This window comes from Elaeis guineensis, chromosome 5, assembly GCF_000442705.2.
Source record: "Elaeis guineensis isolate ETL-2024a chromosome 5, EG11, whole genome shotgun sequence".
Lineage (NCBI taxonomy): Eukaryota > Viridiplantae > Streptophyta > Magnoliopsida > Arecales > Arecaceae > Elaeis > Elaeis guineensis.
The window spans coordinates 86796265-86814564 of NC_025997.2; the positions used below are offsets into that span (position 1 = coordinate 86796265).

Genomic DNA, 18300 nt, shown 5'->3' on the forward strand with positions numbered 1-18300 from the left:
TGTCTCTTCGTCCTTCATCTTGAAGGCTTCTTCCGCTCGGGCGTATCCTTCAGCCTGAGCCAGTAGATCAGCAAAATCTCTGAGGTATTTCTTCTCCAGGGAGTACAAAAGATCATTCTTCTGAAGGCCACCTTTCAGGGCGGCCATGGCAACTGACTGGTCCAAGTTCAGGACCTCCAATGCCGCAATGTTGAAGCGGTTGACGTAGGCCCGTATGGACTCCCCCTCCCTCTGCTTGATGTTGATGAGGGACTCCGAACCCTTCCGGGGATGCCGGCTGCTGACAAAATGGGCCACGAATTGGTGGCTCATTTGATCAAAGGAAAATATGGTACCCGGCTTCAGAGCCGAGTACCAATTCCTTGCTGCTCCCTTTAAAGTAGACGGGAAAGCCCGGCACAAAATGGCGTCAGGAGCGCCGTGAAGCAGCATCATCGTTCGGAAGGCCTCCAGATGATCAACCGGATCCGACGTCCCGTCGTAGCTTTCGAACTGGGGAAGCTTGAAGTTCGGCGGGATCGGTTCCTGCATAATCATTTGGGAGAAGGGAGGGTCAGTGCAAATATCCTCACCATAAGCGGGAGGTGCGTGGCGGAGTTCTTCGATCCGCCGGTTCATCTCCTGGAGCCTCCGGTCCAGGAAATCCTCTCGACTTCGAGTCTCGAGGGTCCTTTGGCAGAACGGGGGCAGGGATCTTCCAGGGGTGGAGTCGTGGTCCGATTGAGGGCTCTCTACCCTCGGATTCGCCTTCCCAGGAAGGACGGGGCGGCTGGCCCAGGTGGCCCGCCCTACCGCCGGGTTCTGGCATTCTAGAGATGCCCCCTCCGGATGCGCCGACGCCTGTGGTTGCTGCTGCTGCATTGCTTGTACAGCTTCGACGAGGTCTTTGACCTGCTGCGTCAGCAAGTCAAACTGCTCCGCGCCGACCGCCGCCGTCGGAGGGGGAGGAGGAGGCTGAGAAACGGGAGGGGAGGCCGGAGCCTGAGATCTGGCCGCGGAGGCCGTGGACCGCCGGGTGGACGCCTTGCGCGGAGGCATTGAGTGTCGATCTCGCGGGGGAGGATTAGGAGTGGATAACGGAGAAACGGTCGGAGCCGGCTCCGTTGAACACCCCTTTAAGAACAAGGGTGCTGCGAAGACACGGCCCCTTCCTCTAGCGCCAATCCTGTTGGTGCAAAAATCTGCTTGCGCCGGAGAAGCTGGAGTCGAGGAAGCCGCGGTCGCCGCCGGGACCTGCAAGGAAAGTCTAAACCGGAGGTGGGGTTGCTCCGGCAAGACCCTCCGACGCTCAAGTCAGTTCTCTGCCTCAACAAGAATGGAGTGCTCGAACGGAGAATTTAGCAGAGTTTTGGGATAAGAAAATGAGCTTCGAGAATAACGTATCTGGGTCCCCCTTTTATAGGCGGAGGAGACAACGGATTGATGGCGATGTTTGTAACCGTCTGGTAGTGGGCCGCCCATGGTCAGAAGAATTGATTGCGAAGGATAGTGGAGTAGACACGTGGCCATCACCGCGGCTTGCCACGCGGAATCTGTTACGTGGGGTGGAGCAGCGTCCGTTGTCGTGACTTGCCAGTGGATGGGGGAATCGCCTGGTATCCGCCGCAGGAGGTGGAGCAGGTTCGTGGCCGTTATTGTGGCCTGCCAGGGGGTAGTGGAGCCGTGCGGAATCCGCCACAGGAAGTGGAGCAGGGTGGCGATGGTTACTGCGGCCTGTCAAGGAATGATGGAACTGCGCGGAGTCCGCCACAGAAAGTGGAGCAGGATCATGGTTGTTATTGTGATCTGCCAGGGGGCGCGGATCTGTTGATCGAGGCTCGGCAGTGGTCGGAGTTCGGCCTCTGTAGGAGTCCGGGAGGGGTCCTCCCTTCGGTTGAGGTCGTGGGTGGAGTCCGGCTCCTGTAAGAGTCAGAACCCTCTGCAATCAAAGTTAAAGATGAAGTCCGGCTCCGGTAGGAGTCCGGACGAAGCTTACCAGCGGCTGATACTGAGGTCGGAGTCCGGCTCCCGTAGGAGTCCGGGCGGAGCTGTACTGCTGTCGATGGCGGAGCCCGGCTCCCGTAGGAGTCCGGGCGGAGCTGTGCTGTTGTCGACGGCGGAGCCCGGCTCCCGTAGGAGTCCGGGCGGAGCTGTGCTGGTGTCGGCGGTGGAGCCCGGCTCCCGTAGGAGTCCGGGCGGAGCTGTCCTGCTGTTGATGGCAGAGCCCGGCTCCCATAGGAGTCCGGGCGGAGCTATGCTGATGTCGACGGTGGAGCCCGGCTCCCGTAGGAGTCCGGGCGGAGCTGTGCTGATGTCGGCGGTGGAGCCCGGCTCCCGTAGGAGTCTGGGCTGAGCTGTCCTGCTGTTGATGGTGGAGCCCGGCTCCCGTAGGAGTCCGGGCGGAGCTATGCTGATGTCGGCGGTGGAGCCCGGCTCCCGTAGGAGTCCGGGCGGAGCTGAGCTGCTCGAAGTCGATTCCGTCGAGGATCTCGGCTGTGGGTATTTTATACCCAACAAAAACCTAAATAAAGCAACCCAAATTCAAGCCAGACTTGTCTGTCATTCTTCATCCTAGAGTTTCATTCCATCTAATATCCTCCTCGGACATACGATATGCTTATATTTAGGATAGTTTTTATTAAGAACTTATGATGTGTGAAGTATACCCAAATTTTCTGAGAATTGGAATTTCCTTGCATGTCATTATGGTTTTTCGAATCTTTACATGGGTTAAATTGTTTTTTGGTAATATATACATGGGTTAAATTGTTGGCGGTGCATATATTGTCAGATATTGCAGAAATGGTTAAACCTGAGAAAAACTTGTGTTTTATGTACAACAATATTAACTCTGTTGCTAAGACTGGCAGTTCATTATCCATGTGGATCTCTAACAGGGATGGCATGAAAGTTTGAGATAGAAAAACATGTGACCAGGAACTTAATTCACAATTTACAGAATTTGAAGTACCAGATGGAAGCCAGATTGGCAATGTGTTTTTCCATAATCACCTTCTCAATTCAAGAATTGATTCAGTAATTTCTGGAGTTTTTCTAAGGATTTTACCTGCTGATGAAAGCCGGAATTTAAGTTCCGGAATTAGAACTTTGAGAAAAACCAGACTCCGGTTTCAGGCCTCATTGCCGAAGCAAGGAGGTGAATGCCCACGGATACAACATGCTCGAGCTATTAGGTTGGAAGCCTCTTATGGGAGTTTTGTAAGTTTCTCGCGGAGCCTTCTAATAAGAAATCTTTGAACAGACCTATCAGTGAACTTGGTTGATAGGATGAACCTGCAATGACTAGCCAACTTAACTGCCTTTAGATCAAAATTCAGACAAATAATGGGTTCAGCTGAAACTTGTCCTGTGCATTAATTTTGTTTAAAATGTTTAGGCCTAGGAATACATTAACCTAAACATGGTTTATGATTTTTCTTATAGGACCACATGTACATCTATGCCTGGTTCGGTGCAGTTCCAGCAGAAATAAATTGGCATCGCCACAGCTGAGTGTCATATAGACAACCATGAGAGGAAGGTAAATGATATGGTGAATGAGGATTTCAATTTATATGGTCCATTATATGGGCTATTGCTTGGTACAATAGTAAAAGACTTAGTCTGACAAGCATAATAGTGCAGGTTCAAGTCCTGCGACAAAATGCCAAAAGCAAATTCAGGGCCGCGCTCATGACCCTGGATTGCTGAGACCACAACTGAGTAATTGAACCCCATTAGATGGACAATCCTTGGGAACAGTGATACCATAAATCAACTTTTATAATGAATACTTGATCACAATTTTCGGGATGTTATGTTCGCTGGCTTCCTAAGTGCATGAGTTTCTTCTTTGCCCACTGTGATGGCACTTCTAGTCAGTTTAGAGCAGGTTTATCCACCAAAAAGTTTGTGCAGGCATCCAATGAGGCCTGAAAACTACAAAGGATCACTGGAATATCCCGTGAAAGTAAAGTTGCAGTCTATGTATAATTTAAAATTTTTAACTAGAAATGATCAGGCAATATCATGTTAATATTGTAAAAGCATCAAATAATGGAAAACAAATAAAATTCATGGAAGCTTGCTACAAAAATTAATTATGATGTTAAATAGTATATTTTGAATGTCCATGTGATTAATTAACAAAGAACATTAAAAACTATCCTCAACAGTACATATCTACTATCATGTTCCAAAGCTAGTTTCTGATGCTAAAGTTCTTGCCAAGATAAGAATGCCACGACAAAGCAATAGAAAACTGCTATAAACACTGTTAACGATGTTTCAGACCTTGGGTATACAAAATTATCAGGTCTTCCACATTGCCACCTGTCCGATGATCAAAGAAAACAGTAACTTCGTTTATTAGGAAATCATCTGCAGATTCTGCACCACAAAGCTCTAAATGCTAACCTTGGGCTTTGATGCATTAATCAGCATCAGCTCCCTGACAATGACTTGTGAAATTTATATTTGTGATATTCAATACATATATAATAAATAGAAAACAGAGCAAACCACATTACAAGCACCTAAGCAATTTGTTAGTTGTCTCCATTCGATCTACTTAATAATATCAGTCAGCTCCTAATTTGACAACAATGATTAGGATTGCTCTTGTAGGCACCTGGCGCACCTGCATCTGAAGCCATAATCAGCCAGTTGCACTTGCCTCTCATCATATGGAAGATCCTCATCGATATATGAAATTGTGATCTGCAGAATTTTTCATGTAATTAGGATATGGAGTTGAAACAGCAATTCACATACTGTTAGCTCAAAAAAGTTGTCAGAACAGAAGATGTCAATTTTTTTAAAAGCTACAATGTCAATCCAAGTCATTCATTATAAATGGTACCTCCTCTCCTATGGAAATGGGTCGAAGTGCAACTATTACTGCATGGCCGTCCCTATCCTGTGATAGAAATCAAATTTCACATCAGTGGGAATGGAAACAATAATTTGAGAATCATATTACCTTTTTTGCAATATTTGAACTTTGAGATGTGGAAGTAAAACCTATTGGAAGTAAGCAAATAACAGGAGCAAGAAAAAAGAAACACGTGTGCAACTTATTTCCATTTGAACTTCATGGATGCATAGAGCCCCTAGCTAGTATCCATAATACCACACCCTCTAAATTCACCCAAGATTTTCGCCATCATGGACCCATGACACCAGGTAAATTAAGGAACTTAGAGTTATTCCATCATAATGCAGAAGTTCTAACCCAAGGACATTAGTCTTCCGAAATATGATAGACAAGAAAACTGCAGGATAAAGATTATATTCTATTGTTTATGAGACAGTAATTAGTACCAAGTTTTAGAGGTACACTTCTGATAATTTATATGACAAAGAAAAAGCTAAGAGAGGCTTTAGTTTCAGAACTGAAGGTTCCAACCGGACTTGAGGAAATTAAGCCCACCACACTTGTCCTGATTTTGGATGGGCCTGGGTAGGGGTTTTCAGCCCACTGGGTCAGGTCAGGCCTAACCATTAAATTTGAGGTTGGGCTCAAGTTTCGACACTAAACTAATAAATATAATATTATATTTGAGTTATACCTCACTCAAACTCACTTTACATCCATTCCATCTCGATTGTCTCCTCCCTGCATGGCTCTACCCTCATCCCTCACTCTCCCCCATGCATCTGGGGCACGAAACTATAACCACTGTTGGTTCAAATGCTCCTTCTGTTTATCTCTCCCCTCTCTAGTGACCCAACAACCCTCCCAGTGCTCTTTCTTGGTCTGCGCTTCTGTTCACTCTCAATCCCCTGTGCATCATCTTTCTCCATCAGAGCCCCTCTCATGTGTTGATCAATGCCCCTCCTCTCTCCCTCTTCATCACCTCACCAAGTTTTCATCCATTTTCTTCATCCTCTTCACGCATCCATCCCTCTTTTCTTCTTTTCAATAGTTTTCTCCATTTCTTTCTATTCTCTTTCTACTAGTCCCTTTTTCTTCATTTTTTTTTCCTCTTCTGCTTCTTGTTTTTCCCTCATTCCTAGCTTCATTATCAGCCTCTCATAACCAAGAAAAGTCTACCACAGTAATCAGCCGCCGCTACCAGTGCTGTTGGAAAACCAATCTAGTCCAACACTTCAACTAGTCGTTTCCCCTCTCTACTAAGAGCATTCCAACCACAAGCTTTTCACTCTTCTCTAAAGTCCTTTATGATCCCCTAACTATTATTTGAAGATTTTCTAGATCAATCCAAAAATTTCATAAAGCTTGCAACCTAAGCTTGAAAATCCAATCATGGCCTTATGTTATAAGTATAGCCCATCTTTTATTTAAACCAGGTCCTTTTCATCTAAATCAATCCAAACACTAGTTTTTGGGGCCTTCTCTATGCCCTAACAGTCTTCAAAGTGCAGCAGAGGACAATGAGAAGAACACATTCATTCTTGAGATCGGTTTAGGTGGACAGAATGCACCTTTAAATCTTGTGCATGGACAGCAACTGTAAAGAGTAAAGCGATGCAAGGTCTGGGACTCATGCATCAACAGTAACTTGCTACATGCTTATTAGGAATATATTGTGACACTTTCTCTATTTTAAGTACTACAGCCTGATTTCTAAATGCTATGTCCTGAAAATCGACCTTCATTTCCTGCTGCTCATTCAATTTTTGCTCCATAAAACAGAAAAAAACCCAGATCCGACTAGAAAACTTCCCTTTCCATTTTGCAACACTGCATTAGATGTTCAAAAGTTCCTAGCATCCTGTTGTATAGAAGTTCATAAGAGAACTGAGGTCCAAAACCAAGATTCCTTGTGTGGAGATCCTAACTAAAAATTGAGGTATATAAATGTAGATGACCCCAAATATCAGATGCTGTTTAAAAGCAAATGGCACTCACCACCAAGATATGCAAATACTCCCTTCTTTTTCCTTATTTTGTAGTCATCTTAGTTTCCTTTTATTTTAGAAAACAATGGAAGCTTATGCAGTCAATCTTTTCAAAGTCCTTTGAAAAATGATGTGGCAAGAACTTAGCAACAAAAATGGCATGGTAGAACTATTAAGGACATCATCCTTTCTAAACCCCCATGCCTGTACCTATTCTCATGCCCATTCACTTATTCCCAAGAGTAAATGATGTATTCCTTTACATACCCTCAAATCATCAGTATACTTTCTTTTAGGCTGAGAACTGAGATATGCAAACAACTCCAATAGGCATGGTGCATGATCAAGTGTTGACAACACCAGTGTAGTGAATGTTATCAGCCTATATGATGTCAAAATACATGAACAGATAATTTTGCAAATGAATGGACGCATCGCCACTCCATCATATCTATTTATTCATGGGAAGAGAATTTTCTGCAGTTGGTTTAGGATTTATGTGATTGATGGAAAAAAAAGTTTACTTGAATTTGAGGCTTTGAACTGTCATTGTGTTGTATAAGCTCCACACAGTATATCAATCTCATAGTTTTTGGATCTGGAATTCGTTAGCCACTTTAAGGCATAACTTGATGAATATTTGTTCCTCCGTGCAAGTCCACGCGAAAGTTGATTGCGCATAACTTCATGATTACTTGTTTCTCTGTGTATGAACATGTGAAAGTTGATTGTGGGCCCTGGGATTTTTCTAATAATATATTTCTATAATTTTGCTATTATGGAAGCCAAAAGAGTAGTTCAAAGCTCACCCAAACAATTTTTTCATGCGATTCCAATTTGTCCAATCACAAATCATCAGTTATCATGCACACGCACAGTCAATCCTAGTTAAGATTGTTTCCAAATACATCCCGCCGCTTTCTGGAAAAGAGTTAAAGAATGGTATCACCTGCAACTTGGCTTCACTCGACTCATCACTCAAACCTAAGCTTGTAAAAGATCTACATGAAAGAAGTCAAAATACAGCAGATTCATCTTTTTTTCTCATTTTTCCATTCTGACAGGTGATCTTGACATGAACGAAAAGAATAAGCGTATGTGCATCTCCACACCTAAGTTTTATAATCTGAGAAATTTGGTTCTGAGAACATGAATTCTTCTGTTTGTTTTGCAGGAGGCTGGTGCATAAGAGGTGAAATTTTAGACACTATAATTATGGATCTGAGAATGGAGTAAGCTGGAGAAGCATGCTTGGCTCCCTCCCAGAACTTGACTTCGAAGTCAAATTTGGTCTTTTTGGGTGAACTGGGAAATCAGATTGCAGTGTTAGGGTTAAGGGGAAACAAAAAGTGCTCAATTCCAACAGAACTTGAGTTCAGGCCCCTCGGTTATGAGAAAATACAGACCCAATTGTCAACATGAAAGGAAATGAACGATTGAATAACTTCAAACAGGCCTCCAATCAGTTCCCTAGTAATAATCAAATGCAGATAAGTGTCTGCTTACAATATATACATATCTCAGAAATCAGAGGCAATAGGTCCACTTGACTTCTTATGCTTCACTGAACAATCCAAAATCAAGCCCTATAAATGTAGGAAGTCATATATATATATTACAAATATAGGAATATCCTTCATGTACATAATGCAAGGATGGAGCAGCAATAGAAGACTACTAACTTTCACCACCTCCTTCAGTAGACACCTTTTCCTCGGAGGCATAATGGATGGGCAGCATATAATTCAAAATAATAGGATCATAATAATTTAGGAAAAGATTGTACCATTTATATTTAGCAAGGTATTGGCGAACACACATATTTTCTTAATAAATCAATAGATGTCAGCATTGCTATTTTGAATCTAAATTTTTTCTATAATAAAATCAAACATTACCTCATCTCTTTTGAATGCTTTAGCATTTGGACAGCATGAATGATTCATACAACTTTGCAAAGGGAAGAATGCAGTCCCTGATAAACAAGAAATCAGAGTATCATGGAAATAATACTCATGTAGGTAGTAACATTTCAGGGAAAGAATACAAGCCAAATGACATGATTATCAATTCAAGTTAGAATCCTGTAAGAAAGCATTGACAATGATTATCAGCTTGTACATTTTCACAGCTATATAAAACAACTGAAGACCACATAGCCGAAATGGTTAGTTGTTAATAAATTTAATCTACTACACAAATAGGCAGACCCGTGTTGGCTAACTATTTGCTTTTCTTTCAAAAGTAAATGGTAAAAATATACATAAAAACCCATCTTCTAGTAACTACTTTCAGTCATAACAGGATATGCCAATAATTTTTAATGTTCATATTTACCATTAAATGAAAGTTTCTTTTTCTACTTGTGGCGCAAGATCTGTTTTTAAGCATAAATTAGGGAAAGCTGCTGTTATACTAAATGTTGATGCATGTTTTCACATGATACCCTCAGTTTGTTGCGTCATCTTACTTATCCTCAAAAATTGGAACTTCTACTTGGGGTTTCACAGCTAAATCTAGATGCTCTCTCGAACAAGATAATGCATCATCTATATTTTAAACCAAGACTAACATTTAGTAAAAGTAGAGTAATTCTATCTATTTCTTTCATGATATTGTTCTAAAATGCAACCACCTTGGTTATATACAAGAACAGACATCATACATGCAAGTCCAGATCGCTTTAATGAATACAACCAGGGGTGAGAATGGGCTGGACAATATCAATGCAGATATGTTTCCGTATCCAGATATATACCCAGATATGGATACAAATTTCAGCATGCGACTGAAATCCATATCCATGTCCATCAAGTAAAAGCGGATATGGATATGGAGAGACAACTATCCAATCTACATCCAAAGTTCTGTTTGCAATGCTATTCAGTTTTGTATAGCTCTAATAAACTTAAAATAAGTGGCAAAATTACTAGACCTGTAACTTTAGTCAGACCCTAACCCTGATGACAAGAAACCTACAATTATGCTGATAAACCATCTGCCTGTAACCCAGCAGCAGCCAACCAATTTGCTGACACATTCTGCTATTGGGCTACTAGAGTGGACCAATCAACTCTGACATAGAATAGATCCCGGAAAGTCCCCATTTGTGGCCCACAGATCTCTTCTTGCTGATCGGCCCTTTCCTCGATCAAGCCTTATTTCCATACTAGATTGCATCTTTTGCTTGAAATTCAAAATTAATCACCATTCCTCCGCCAAAGTGCAATTAAAACACTAGTTTTTTGGCTGCTGCAGTTCCATGTTGCAGCAGCCACATCCCAATTTTTCTGTTCCTCAGTCCACTTCAAGAACGAACCTCGACTTGCTTATAGCATGCACTGCCACACTGACCCAAATCACCTGGTTCGGGGCATACCAAACAACAAATGCAGAACCGGATTGGTTCAGGCGATCAGTTCAGGACTTAGTGTGAACAAGCCCAAACTTCTCCAAACCAAGCTGAATGACCTAGTTCCACTTGGTTCCCAGACTCTATTTGAAGGCTGAACCAGCCCGCCCAATTATCTTCAAGCCCACCACCCCAAGCCTCTTGCCCATGATCCTTTGCAAGGTTAAGACCCTCGCTGCTGGGGCTTTTTGCTTTTCACCATCACAGCTGCTGACTTTGAGAATGCCAATGATAAGGCCGACAACAGGTACCCCCAAGGTTCCCGAAGCCGGAACCAAGACCCTTGCCAGCCGGCCGGCAGTGCAAGAGAGGAAGAGAGGGGTAGAGAAGGAGAGGAAGAGAAGGAGAGGGAGAGGGGGGAGAGGGCCTCCAGCGGCCGTCAAAGCTCTTTCCGAGCTCTGTAAGGGCGGATGGAGGGAAGAAGAGAGAAGAGGAGATCTCATCGGATCACCGGAGGCCCTTGGAGGCCTCCGGACAGGCGGTGACGCTGCCACGAGCTCTCCGACGGCCGACGAGCCAACGCCGAGGGAGCGGAGGGTTGCCGACTTCATCCGTTAAAAATTAAAAAAAAAATCAAAATATGTGCGAACCCCTATTTCGAACTAGAGGATGGCGGAGGCTCTCCTTCGGCCTTGACCACCCTCTGCTCCCTCGATGCTGGCTCGCCGGTCGTTGGAGAGCTCGCGTTGGCATCGCCGCCAATCCGAAGGCTTTCGAGGAACTCCGATGATCCGATGAGGTCTCCCCCTTCTCTTCTTCCCTCCCTCCATCCTTACCGAGCTCGGAAAAAGCTCCGACAACCTTTAATGACTGCCGAAGGCCCTCTCTTCCTCTCCCTCTCCTTCTCTCCCCCCTCTCTTCCTCTCTTTCTTCTCCCTCCCTCCAAGATGGCCGCTATGCCATTTTTTATGCCGAAACCGGACCGATATCCCGCCGGTACAGTTCGGCATGGCCCGACGAACGGTGGGTACCTCTCTCCCTCTCTCTCCCCCTCATTCCAGAATACCTCAGGTCAGCATTATATGTATCGGTATTGTACCAAATTTAGTAGTTCAGCAAACCTTATAAGCCATCATTGATTGTATGGTTTCTTGACACCATTCTATTGATTGGTGTGAAAACACTTCACATCACCCAAAGGAATTTCAATGTTTGAACCAACTCCATTGCTTTGGCAACCTCCTGAATTCTAATCTTGCATATAGTTTCTATATATAGATTGTTATTTTATTGCTGAAATAATTACATTGGGTCTCAGCCTTATATGTTGCATGAATTGTATTTAACTTGCATTTCATTAGCTCATAGTTGATATATTCTTCATATCTACCAAGTTGGTATTAGATCTTGCAATGTACAGGTGCTTTCTTTATTAATTTAATTTCAGATGTTACTGATGCCATTCTGTTTTTTTTTTTTTTTGGTAAGACTGATGCCATTCTTTGCTGGTGCATTACATCTATGAGGTGCATATAGAGTCCTCCCTTGGGTTGTCCTACATTTATAGCTCAACATATGCCATAATATGCCCAAAGATGTCAAGAGAGTGGAAAGCATAGAAAATAGGTCACGGTTCCAGAAAGATACCACAAAATGCTTAGGATCATATCCCAATGAGTGGTGTGCAAGGTAACCTCAGATTACGTGATCATGTACGAGGCAATAGAAATGTCTAGTGTCAATGTAATCGGGTCAATCTAGCCACATACAAAGTGATAGTTGTGCAAGATTAATAAGTAGAATAAGAATTAAAAGGATGGAGCTTTAATGAAGCATGATATAAATCATTGTCATGGTGTAGATCATCTCTAAGCACGGGATATTAGAGCAGTTGTTTCTTTTCTTGAGAAAGCGGAAACCATGGATTATAGAACCTTCATCTCAAATTGGCACTAAACATGCTTTTTAGCAAACCATGACAAACATCATGATGGTGAGCTTTGGCGCAATGTTAACATTGCTCCATTGTGATCTGGATGTCATGGGTCCGAGACATAAAAACAGCCTCTACGCACACGAGGAAAGGCATGTACATTTGACCCTCCCTAGATCCTGCAGTTAGGCCTGCAAATGGGTCGGGTCGGATCGGGTCTTGAGTGATCCCGACCCGACCCGATTTCCTGATCGGGTCTTGATATTGGACCCATACCCATCCCAATAAAAAATCGGATCGGGTCGGGTCGGGTCCATAGACGAATTTATTGACCCATTGGATCATTCGGGTCGGGTTGGGTCCATATATAACCCAATCCCAATCCATGAAATGCGGGTCCGGTTCGGATCTAATTCGGATCAGATCGGATCATGGGTTTAAAAATCTACATAAAGTGGAATTAGAGGTCACATCGACAGCAAAATAGCATGGCCATATCTATCTTTTCATATAAATATTCTCTCCTCTCCTCTCTTCCCACGTCTTCTCACTTCACCATTCATAAATACAACCTTTGCAACAACCATTCATAAAATTTTCAAGTTAAGCATGTTAGTACATACATGCATACACATTATACTTTATAGAAAATAAAAACAGCCAACATGGACCCCATCAAAATGGGGTCACCAAATGAGCTATGAGAGAGATGGCTTCACACAGAATAAGAATGGTATTATGCAGGGTATCAACCTGAAAAGAACCGCAACAAAAGCACTAACTCACCATACCTTGACAACAAACTGCATATTCATCACCCAGAGCATCTAGAAAAGGCCGTGCAACCGTTTCAGCTTCATGCTGCAGCAGGTAATATTCTCTGATACTCAGGTTGATTCAAGTATAATGAATATGATAGGTGTTAAGCACAGAGATGGTAACCTTTTCTTTGCATGGAAGATCATCAATATATATGAAATAGTCCTCCACTGGTGATGCCACAACTAGGTCACTGCATATGGCAATTCACAACCAGAGTCTTTATATAACAAGAAATTATGTAATGAAGGAGATTTCTTAATAGCAAATAAGGAAGAATGTTTAGCAACATATTTACCGAGAAGAACATAAAAATATCAAAGGGAAAATAAGAAGGCGAAAAACTATTAAGTCAATCATGAATAAGAAGACAAATATCAACAGGAGAACTGTAGACAGACTCATTACTTACAGATTATTCAGCTCAAACATACCAATAATGTGCCCATAGATTTCAAGAGAAAATACTTAGTACAGTCAAGGATAAGTTTGAGAAAGCAAATCTGATACAAGAAAATTATCATTACTCATTAAGGAGATCTTGTAAACTTCGGTCAGCAGAATTTTAAAGGATGTTCAAACTGAAAAGGATACAGGGTGCACATTCATCATCGAAGATGGCTTCCTTGAGAAGCTTTAGTGACTGAAAATCAAAAAAAAGAAAAAAAATAAAATAAAATAGTATGTTTCAGGAAAAAGTTCAAACATGATTACAGTTTCTACATTAGAGGATGCTGACTTCAGAGGTCCACATTAAGAAACATGGTCACTGATTGGATGGATAAAAGGTGCTTGTTAGCTAAGATAAATTTTTATGATAAGCAGAACTCATGAGCCATAAAATTCTCTAGGCCCCTGAACAAGGACAGGAACTAGTGTAAAGAAACAATGGAAATCCATATTTCCTACATAAAAGCAGCAAACCCCAATCATAAGCCACTAGTTGTATATTCTGTTCTGCTTTCTCCGTGTATACATCTTATCATATCCAAAAGTCCATTCTAAATTTCAAAATTACAATCATATAAATACAAAATTGAAATTGAAAGAAACTGTTAGTTAATCATTACAAGGAACTTTCAAAAACTTGCAAGGAAAACCCACATGGTGCAAGGTTTGGCGATCACCTGTCTCTAATCAATCAAGCAAACTTGATCTAAACACTCAGTATTTACCTTCCTGTAGCATGATAGCTTTTAATTATTAGTTAAACATAATGAACATATAGAACTTCGTAGAATGTCAAGTTGTAAATAGTCAATTTCCTAGGCATTTCGTGCAATATTCATATCATCTAAAGATCTTTGACATTAAGCAGCTTTTGGATGATAGGAGTCATTCACTGACAACTCCTGACTGATGGTAGCTTCCACTTATGAAGATGAAGCGAAGAGTTTTGGCAGTTGATTGATTGCCCAATTCCTATTTTTCTAAGGACAACTTACATCACCTTGGAAATTATCTATCATATACCAAAAAATCAGGGATAGGAAGAAAATACAACTGGTAAGAACCCATCTTAACCTTGTCTTCACAGCATGCTCCCATGGAGCAGGAGTTATCCACAGATGGTCTATTTTCCACATCCAAACGGGCCCTAAGGGTGGTGAAATTTAGTATGACAGAAAGTAAAGATTCACCGAATATACCGGGAGCCGGAAACAACTAGGGGATCATCCTGCACATATGCTATATATGGAGGTCATAGTGAGCAAGATAAGAACCAAAAACCTTAAAACAGCCATAAAGCAATTGAATCTTCTGCATGCCTGAGGCAGAGAAAGACAAATTGCTTGTCACATTCTGGACTGTTGCAGAGTTAGTGCCATTGCTGCTGGACATGAAACTGCTAAGGGTACTCAATATCAAAAATCAAATGCTCAGAAAAGTCACTTGAGGCATGATGATTAGCATGTTCAAGCACTGCAGTATCTGTAGGCCAGTACTGCAAATAAGGTTGTTGCTTTTTCTTGAGCTGACATTTGCCTTCATGTCTTTAAGCTCCTTCCAGTAGCAGCAGTGATTTTATGAAGGGACCTAAAAGCTTAGCAGGGGATTTGAGATGTGGACTAAGTCATCAAAACTAGCATTTCAGCAATGAGTACCTAACACCCACCGACTCCCCACCAAAAAAAAAAAAAGGGAAAAGGCAAAAAGCTTAAACAAGCCTAAATCCATGATAGATGTAACCACTGTTATTCTGACCTAGGGTACAAGCACATGAGACTACTAAAGTTAAAAGGATTTTTTTACATATATACCCTTGCACGTATGGTTTATTGCATAATTACCATTCAAAACTCATAATTTGCATGTATACCTCCGAAATCATCCTATTTTTGCATAGGTACCTCTCTTGTTAGATTTTTGACCGGCAATGTTGATAAATAACTGTTTTAAGTATCAAATAACTTTATCACCATTTGCATTAATGCCCCTAAAAATTTATGAAAAAATGTAGCCCTTCAAGGGTATCCTCAAGAAATAAAGGATGATTTAAGGGCTATACATACAAATAGTGATTTTCAAATGGAAAATATGCACACATGCATGTATGTATGTATGCATGCATGGAGGTATGCATGTACATATGTACGGATGTATGTATGCATGTCTGGATGTATGTATAGATGTATGGACATATGTATGGATGTAAGGATGTATGGATGCATGTATGTGTTGGGTTCCGGTTGCGCAGCGGAATACGTTTTTCAAAAAATTTTTAACATGCTTTTAGCTCTTAAAAACAAGCAAACCGAAACCCAATCCCATGAAACCCTGCCGATTTCAAACAAACATAATATACGTAATATTTAGATAAGAATTATATCTTCAAGCAGATGATGATCTGATGCAAGTATGATCTCCACAAGACACCCACACGGATGTCCTCCGATGATAGTCCACATAGGATCGATCATGGACCTTCCTAATCTATTGCTACGCTGAAGACTACTTCACAAAAATTCAACAATCCTTCCTTCTCAAGGATGAAGCACACCACAAACTGAGCTTTCTAATCCCCACAATGAACAAACCTAATTCCCTTTAAATTTTTTTCTCGAAAGAATATGCCCTCTCTTTCTTAGATGTCCAATACTTGGTACATCAGCTTCTCAAGAAAACAGACAATATGCTTTTCTATTTGCTTTTCTTTCACTCTGATTTTTTTCCCTTCCTATTCTTTCTTTTCTTACTTATCTGATTCTCCTTTCTTTTTTTTCCAACGCCATTCCCTTTTGGAGCGCCCCCTATATATAATATATGAAGGGGTGTGTTTAACAACCATTGGCCATTACTTTCTCACGCGGCCAAACTCTTTGGCTTCTGTGTGTAATAATAGAGAACCGTGTGGGCGTGCCAACTCTTGGGGCGTTTAAGATAAGTAAAACAGAAGGACTCTTCCATCTACGCATAACTCCCTAGGCACCATCAATTATGACATGTAGAATTCTAAGAGGCATAAAACAGGACTCATCCTTCTGGGTGCTAGAAAGATAAGGAGGCATGGAGGTATTTCATCCCACATGAAACTCTTTCATGTGATGGGTTATGTGGCGCCATGGAGAAATAAGTTTGAGTCCTTATTGACTTGGTCAAAGCTCTAGAATTTAGATAAGATCAAACATCTTTGGGCTAGGTATTATTGGGAACTTGGGTTAACCCATGTGCTAGCATGCCAATTAAACCCATAGGATTTCTAATAAATCCAATTAGATTAGTCCATGATCAAATCCTTAAGTGTGTGACTTATTAGGTTCCCATCTAGCCAGCAGTAGACTCAGACTCATAACCAAACTAACTCAAATAGAAATAGATTAGCCCAAATGCATCAATTAATTAAAACTCCTAATTAATTGCTGAATTAAACTCTTTAATTCTTGCGAGTCCACGAGTTAAGATTGATATCTAGCAACATGTCATGACTATCCATAAAACATAGAATTTTGATAGAAATACCAAAAATATCCTTCAATGGTGATTTACCGTGCAATTCAATCCTTCAATCATACAACATCTCTGATAAGCTATAGATATGGAATCATATCAAGCCTAAATACTTATCCATATGTATCTCAATCTAAAGATATTGACCCAATTGATGATACATTAGTAACTCTTTTTAATTATCATCCTGCTTTGGCCAAAGACTTCTTGAGTCATCATCCTATGAGATCATATAAAATGTTCTCTCTTTATAAGAAGTGACCGATTTCTTGTTGACCACTCACAACCTTCATGCACACTTCACCATGCCCAGAACATCCCACACAAGTCTCAAAGAGTTATGTTAGGGTATGAACCAAAATATAGATTCATATACATAAGGTACTATGATGATCTCAAGTCTAAAGATCACTTGCACTACTCCCACTAAAGAATAATCAGCTGACATGCATATAAAGCTCCATCAAATATTTTCTCATTAGGTCAACTCAGTGAACTCATTCTCCAATGAACACTCACATCCTGTATTAGTGTCACTACACAAGTGATTATGAGATCAACCATCCGCTCCATCGAGCATACATAGAATGTGTCAGTCTTACCAATATCATTGATCCCTGAATCAATGATCCTACAACTGAAAATATTTTAGATTCGAACTATCAAAGATTTAGGTCTACTAGCATGATCTAATCATAGTCCTAAAATCATTGTCCTAATCTATGGAGTTCATTATAATCTTAATCAAGTATCAAAATGTAGCATATAATGAAACAAAATGTCTAATTTTATTAATAATTAATATCAAATACATGAGTTAGAAAGATAAAATACAGAAAATATCCTATCACATCATATATGCGATTAACCTGTGGGGTACTATTCTTTCAATCTCCTACTTGCACTAAAGCCAATCGTCTCTATACTTGATGCCCATGCAATCAAGATGGCAATCAAACTGCTGACTTTAGTGAATGGATCCACTATATTATTCTTGATGTCAACTCACTCTATGATCACATCTTGTCTTTCGACAATCTTTCGAACGAGATAGAACCATCTCAGGATGTGCTTGAATTTGTGATGAGACCTTGGTTCCTCGGCTTGAGCAACAACCCCAGTGTTGTCACAATAAAATGGCACAGGATGTTCAAGCTCAAGAACCACACCCAACTCTGTAATGAACTTTTTCATTTAGACGGCTTCTTTAGCAGCCTCACTAGCAACAATATATTCTATCTTAGTAACTAAGTCAGCTACAGTCTGTTGGTTGAAACTCTTCCAACTCACTGCACCACCATATAGAATAAATATATACTTGATATGGATTTACTATCATCTGGATCAAATTAAAAACTAGAATCTATAAATCCTTCTAGTTTCAAATCGGATCCACCATATATGA

General features: G+C 41.3%; 1 protein-coding gene across 4 annotated transcripts in view; it reads right to left on the reverse strand.

Moving 5' to 3' along the window:
* Positions 1 to 4217: 4217 nt before the first annotated feature.
* LOC105033525 (histone-lysine N-methyltransferase ATXR2) overlaps positions 4218 to 18300 on the reverse strand; it is an 84692-nt gene continuing 70609 nt past the window's right edge. For all 4 annotated transcript variants that reach the window (XM_029261348.2, XM_073257996.1, XM_073257995.1 and 1 more), the window contains 7 exons: positions 13542 to 13590; positions 13360 to 13414; positions 13071 to 13140; positions 12920 to 12989; positions 8742 to 8818; positions 4841 to 4897; positions 4218 to 4698 (listed from right to left, as the gene is read on the reverse strand). In XM_029261348.2, the coding sequence (XP_029117181.1) occupies positions 4588 to 4698; positions 4841 to 4897; positions 8742 to 8818; positions 12920 to 12989; positions 13071 to 13140; positions 13360 to 13414; positions 13542 to 13590 (489 nt within the window). In that variant the 3' untranslated portion in view covers positions 4218 to 4587. The remainder of the gene's footprint in view (positions 4699 to 4840; positions 4898 to 8741; positions 8819 to 12919; positions 12990 to 13070; positions 13141 to 13359; positions 13415 to 13541; positions 13591 to 18300) is intronic.